The sequence below is a fragment of the Trichechus manatus genome, unplaced genomic scaffold (genome assembly GCF_000243295.1).
Source record: "Trichechus manatus latirostris isolate Lorelei unplaced genomic scaffold, TriManLat1.0 scaffold00288, whole genome shotgun sequence".
Lineage (NCBI taxonomy): Eukaryota > Metazoa > Chordata > Mammalia > Sirenia > Trichechidae > Trichechus > Trichechus manatus.
Genome location: NW_004444224.1, coordinates 1,526,215 through 1,532,036, shown reverse-complemented (window position 1 = coordinate 1,532,036; position 5,822 = coordinate 1,526,215). Strand labels below are relative to the sequence as shown.

Sequence of the window (5,822 nt, the reverse complement as noted above, 5' to 3'; positions counted from 1 at the left end):
GGGTAGGTGTGAGGAGTTAAGTAAACTTATCAGCCAGGGGGAGAGTGGGGAATCTTAGCAGGAATAATACCACTCAAATGCGTGATCCTGAGTGCTATTCTACCATTTAGGAGTTACAGGTTCTATTAGGTTAAAAGGAATCTCTTGCTTCTCTTGTTTAAAGTGTAAATGGTATGTGTGTTGGTGGAAAGTGAGATAGGCAGTGAATAATATCATGCCAAAGCTGTATTGTAAATGGATTTTTTAGACTCATTTTCCTCCCTAAAGGAAGACTTGGGAAAGTACTTGGTCTTGGAGGAGGACAACCTAGAATAGAAGGAAAAAGCATGGGAGTGACTTTTGCCAGAGCCAGGTCAAGTGAGGACAGAAGAACCAAACACAGTTCCTCCAGAGTGGTGGTCACTTAATTTAATTTTATTGCCAGACTTCCCTCAAGTAGCATGACGCTTAGGGTATCTACCCCGAGCCCTCTCGGGGGAGAAGAGCTAAAGGAAGGATTCCTCAGGGGCTGGGAAGAAACAAAGCTGAGGACAGGGGTCCCCAACAGGCTGTCAGGCTAGGCTGGGGCCAGGTTTCCCCTTCTTCCTAAGTTTCATTCTGTTTCTCTTGAGTTTCTTCACCTTTGGCATTTGGTATCTTTTCTGGACCCAGACAACCCAGAGCCCCACAGCCAGAATTACCAAGAGCAAGAGAAGGAGCAATCCCTTGGTGAGAAGGCAGACGGTAGATGAGGCCATCTCGGAAGAAAAGCCAGGATCTGGAATGGAAAAAGGGAAGGAAAGAAGGACTTGTCAGAGGGAGGGGTCGAGTTAAGATTAGGGAACAGACACCTACCCCAAATTCCATGGAGGGGGTCTCAAGTTCATGAGTTAACATCAAACAGTTGATGTCCTTTTGAAAGTGTCTCTGTAAAAATACATTCTATGGGAAGAAGGTCAGGGACTGAGATCAGGGAAGCAATCTCAAAATGAGCAAGAGAAGAGACCATTGGAAGTTGGGGGCAGAAAGAGGCAGGGCCCCTCCCCGATTCAGGTGTCAAGCCTCTGTGGGAAGGGGTAGCTTCTGGCTTCCATGTGCTCTCTTGGAGGAGTTCAGGGAGAGACATGGTGGCTCCTTGCCCTACAGAATGGCCTTGAGGCCCATGTCCTGTGGCTCAGGGGCTGACTCTGGTCTCCTGGTACCTGCACAGAAAAGCCCAGCACAAATCGGACGGGAGCTGACTTTGCTGATGGGGTTGCTGGCCCTGCAAGTGTAGGAGAGGGGATTCTCCCCAAGCCTCCAGGATGTGCTGAGGATAGGGCCTTCATGAGCTATATCAGTGCTGTCGCCCAAGGATATCCAGCTGTAGATCACGTCCATGCCTGCCTTCTCTATAGAGCACGTCAGGGATATATTGCAGACATCTTTCCCAGAGATCTCAAAGTTCACAGTGACTTGGGGCTCCAACAGCCGTCCTAGATGAGAAGGGAAAACAAAACACCCACTTAACAATCATGATTGGTTCTGTTTTTCTAAACTCCTCAACTCTGGGGTCCTGGTGCTACCCCCTGAAGACCCCTTCACCTACAACAAATACTCAAAGGCAAACAAAAACCAGCCACCACACAACCTGTGGCTCCAGGGCCCCCAAGACAGCTGCTGAGGTAGGAAGACCTACCTTTGGCATCTTCTACCTTCTTCTCCTGCCTTCTCTCTCTCACCTTTGTACCTCACTGTCTCAGTTATCTAGTGCTGCTATAACAGAAATATCACAACTGGATGGTTTTAACAAACAGAAATTTATTCTCTCACAGCCTAGGAGGCTGGAAGTCCGAATTCAGGGTGCTAGCTCCAGGGGAAGGCTTTCTCTCTCTGTCAGCTCTGGAGGAAGGTCCTTGTCATCAATCTTCCTCCGTCAAGGAGCTTTTCAGTGCAGGGATCCCGGGTCCAAAGGATGTGCTGTTCTGCTAGCGCTTTTTTCTTGGTGGTATGAGGTCTCCATGTCTCTCTGCTCGCTTTTCTCTTTTATATCTCAAAAGAGATTGACTTAAGACACAACCTAATCTTGTAGATTGAGTCCTGCCTCAGTAACATAACTGCCACTAATTCCACCTCATTAACATCATAGAGGTAGGATTTACAACACATAGGAAAATCACATCAGATGACAAAATGGTGGACAATCACACAATACTGGGAATCATGGCCTAGCCAAGTTGACACACATTTAGGGGGGACATTATTCAATCCATAACACTCACCTTCCTCCAAACCCCATTCTACCTCCTGGATCCCATAAAATATTATCACTCCTCCTAGGAGTATTTATATTTTAATCAGCGTCCCTTCAGGATTCAAGGTAGAATATCAGTCAATGTGACAAACACTAAGAAGAAAGGTGTGTTCAAGTAGAGGGCAGATACTGATTTTTTGTTAGCTGCTGTCTAGGTGGCCCCTGACTCATGGCAACCCCATGCACAACGGGATTGGACTGTTGTGATCCATAGGGTTTTCACTGGCTGATTTTCAGACGTAGATTGCCAGGCCTTTCTTCCTGGTCTGTCTTAATCTAGAAGCTCCACTGGAACCTCTTCAGCATCATAGCAAGGAGATACTAACTAGTACCCTAGTACCCCTCAAATCAAACTTGGGGATGGAAGACTCAAGAATGGAGGTCGTGTTCAATTGCCAGGATGCAAAAATCTCACTGGTAGAGAAATGAAATGACCCAAGACCCAGGGGGGCAGTTTCCTTCCCTGAGAAGACACTGCAATGACACCTGGGTCCCTGGAGGGTTTATGGATGAAGCCCTGTCTCTCTCACTGTGCAGGGCACCTGCCTGGGGGCGTCTGAATGGCCCAGGGCGTTGTTGTCACAGGTCACTTCGGTTGTTGCTGCAGCTCAGACAGTGGGGTTGAACAGACTGGAGACTGTCCTTCTCCTAGTCCCAGCCCCTCAAACCATAATCTAGAATCATGAGACCCTTACTCCATGGTGTGGGAAGCCCCAGAGAGCCAGACAAAGCAGTGTTGTAGTTCCCAGTGCAAACTCACGGTAGACACGGAGATTGTAATCCTGCATGATAGACATCTGGGACATCCTTAGGTTGACTTGGGCTTGGTAAGGCCCTGCGTCTTCCCAACTGAGATTGCTGATCTGCAGGGAGTAGCTGGAGCCCAGGAAGCTCACTCTGCCCCGGTAGCGAGGGCTGATCACTGTAATGGTAGCTGGGTTTCCCTTTTTCCCTGGCACCACAGTTGCAAGCCGTCTGTGGGAGGACCAGATAATGTTCTCAACCTCTTCATCTGATGGTATTTCCAGGGGGAGCCTGATGGACTCCTGAAGGACAGCCACCACTTCTTCAGGGTCTACAGTGTCTCCAGAGTGCCCTTTGGCTGCAGACATAAGAAGAAAAGAGATGGAAACAGCCCAGCAGGTGTCGGGGCTGCCGTGCCTGGCCATGGGACTGTGGTCTCAAGGGAGGAGAAGGTAGTTGTATTGCTTCATCTTGTCCTCCAGCTGCCTCTTCTGGCTCTAGCTTTCTGCTGCACCAGAGGTTGGCTTTCATCTGTGCTCTCACCCCCCAAGCTTCATCTTCTCCTTCTGCCATCCTGGGCTCCTCCCCCTTTTGTGTCCCCAGGTTTCCTCATCTCTTGGTCCTGCCCTGAAGCCACATCCTAAACCAAACCCATTGCTGTCAAGTTGATTCCGACTCATAGTAACCCTATAGGACAGAATAGAACCGCCCCATAGGGTTTCCAAGGAGTGGCTGGTGGATTTGAACTGCCAGCCTTTTGGTTAGCAGCTGAGCTCTTAACCACTGCGCCGCCAGTGCTCTTACTTCTCATTATTTCAGAAGAGCTGAAGCATTTAGCCCCAAAGGAAGAGCCTGGCTGGCCCAGGGCCCAGCAGAACAGAAGGACAGAGGGAGAGGGAGAAACTCATTGCAGGAGTAGGCAGTCTCACTCACCTTTCAGGAGCAACAAGAGAAGGACCAGCCAAGCAAGGGCCCCCATGCCAGCAGCCTGTGCCCGAGGAGGCACAACTTGGTCGGCTCCCAGTGCTGAGAGGAAGACAACTGTCAGGAGGTTCCCCAGTCACAGAGTGACTGATTAATAGTCCTAAAGAGAAGGAAATGATCCTCATCCTATTCAGCAGCCCTCTAACTTCCTCCCTCCTCACTAAGCCACCCCTTGTCCATTATGGAGAGAATTCTCTCTCAGAGCCCAATTGTCAAGATGGTGTTCCCATTGACTCACGTTGCTTGGTGGTTCAAGTCCACTAAGAGGTACCTCAAAAGAAAGGCCTGACAATCTACTTCTGAAAAATCAACTACTGAAAACCCTATGGAGCACAGTTCTACTCTGATACGTACAGGGTTGTTGTGACTCAGAATCAGTTTGACCACTACTGGTTTCGTGTTGTCCCTCCACCAAACCCAGGTGAAATCTAGCTTTCTAAATGGGGCCTTCCTAGACTCCCTACCCTCTGTATGCCCAGACTCCATCCACACCACCCACTCCCAAACTCTTAGAACACTTCCCATGTAGACTTGGCATGTAGCTGTCAGCAAACTTTGCCTTAGCTGTCTCCTGGCAGCCCCTATGTTGCTGTGATCATCTGATCTTATAAACGTTTTTATCTCTCCAGGGAGACTCAATCGTTTGTCTCCTCTGTATGTCCCACTATTGCTGGTCCCCATGCTAGACACATGTTAACACTCCATTGATATTTTTGGAATGGATGAATGAATGAAGACTTTCTATTTAAAGCTAGTTATGTTCTCACTTGAAAGACTATTCAGAGGGGAAAAAATTTGACTCTCTTAAAAAAAGAAGTTTGGACCAGAGAGCTGGTCTAAGTGGTTACTATTATGGAAAGGCTTTAAATCATTCAGTGAGAATATGATGTTGATCAAAGCTATATAGGAAATCAGACTTAGGGGGCGCACAGGGGATCAGGGTAGGAGAAAACTTTCTGGTGATCAGAGCTGTCTAGGATACAATGGTCTGCCTTGGGAGGTAGTTTCTGTCCCAGGAATTCAAGCTAAGACTGGACAGTCACTTGCTTGGATTTTCTGCAACGTCTTTGCCATCTAATGGATAATCAGACTAGTTTTTCTGATTTCAGTGATATAATTCTATGTTGTGATGAGGGAGCAAGAATGGTGTCTTAAGACCAAGGGCACAATGGAGCAGATATATTCAGTTCTGGCCCTCTGCCAACATTTCATATCTTCAGATTAGCAAATTCAGTACTTGATCAAATATTCATTGAGCAGCTTCTGTGGCCCAGACTCTGTCCTAAATGCTAGGGGATTAGCAGTTTCCAAGATTTAGGTTTTGATTCATGGAGCTCATGGGCTAACAACTGACAGTGGACAAGTAACTACAAGTTTGATGAGTTTTCCCAAAGGAAAGTGGTTCAACGGTGGAATTCTCACCTCACGTGAGGGAGACCTGGTTTCGATTCCCAGCAATGCACCTTATGCACAGCCACCACCCGTCTGTCAGTGGAGGCTTTTATGGTGATGATGCTGAATGGGATTCAGCAGAGCTTCCAGACTATGATGGACTAGGAAGAAAGGCCTGGTGATGTACTTCTGAAAATCAATTAATGAAAACTCTATGGACACAATAGTCTGATCCGCAATCAATCACGGGGATGGTGCAGGGACTGGGCTGTGTTTTGTTCTGTTGTGCCAGGAGTTCAGACAGACTCGGAGGCAGCTAACAGCAATATAACAAGGAGACTTAGCAAAGCTGGTGTCAAGAGGGTCAGGGAAAAGCTTTCAAGGAGAAATTATATTTAAGCTGAGACCTCCAGGATGAGTAAGATCTGCT

The 5,822-nt window shown here is 47.8% G+C and overlaps 1 protein-coding gene across 1 annotated transcript; it reads right to left on the bottom strand.

The window, feature by feature from the left end:
- Positions 1–61: 61 nt before the first annotated feature.
- On the bottom strand, positions 62–4,059 carry SLAMF9 (SLAM family member 9). Its single transcript, XM_012559646.2, has 4 exons — positions 3,950–4,059; positions 3,033–3,374; positions 1,182–1,454; positions 62–757 (listed from the first exon to the last, which is right to left on the bottom strand). Exons 1-4 carry the CDS (start codon positions 3,993–3,995, stop codon positions 552–554), a joined length of 867 nt encoding a protein of 288 aa, XP_012415100.1. The 5' UTR covers positions 3,996–4,059; the 3' UTR covers positions 62–551.
- Positions 4,060–5,822: the final 1,763 nt, after the last annotated feature.

Bases quoted from the DNA above. Each gene is read 5' to 3' on its own strand.
- SLAMF9 (XM_012559646.2), bottom strand. From the start codon at position 3,995: ATGGGGGCCCTTGCTTGGCTGGTCCTTCTCTTGTTGCTCCTGAAAG. The intron at 1,455-3,032 runs GTGAGTTTGCAC...CTTCTCATCTAG, and splicing joins TTACAATCTCCGTGTCTACC to GACGGCTGTTGGAGCCCCAA. The intron at 758-1,181 runs GTACCAGGAGAC...TTTCCATTCCAG, and splicing joins TGCTGGGCTTTTCTGTGCAG to ATCCTGGCTTTTCTTCCGAG.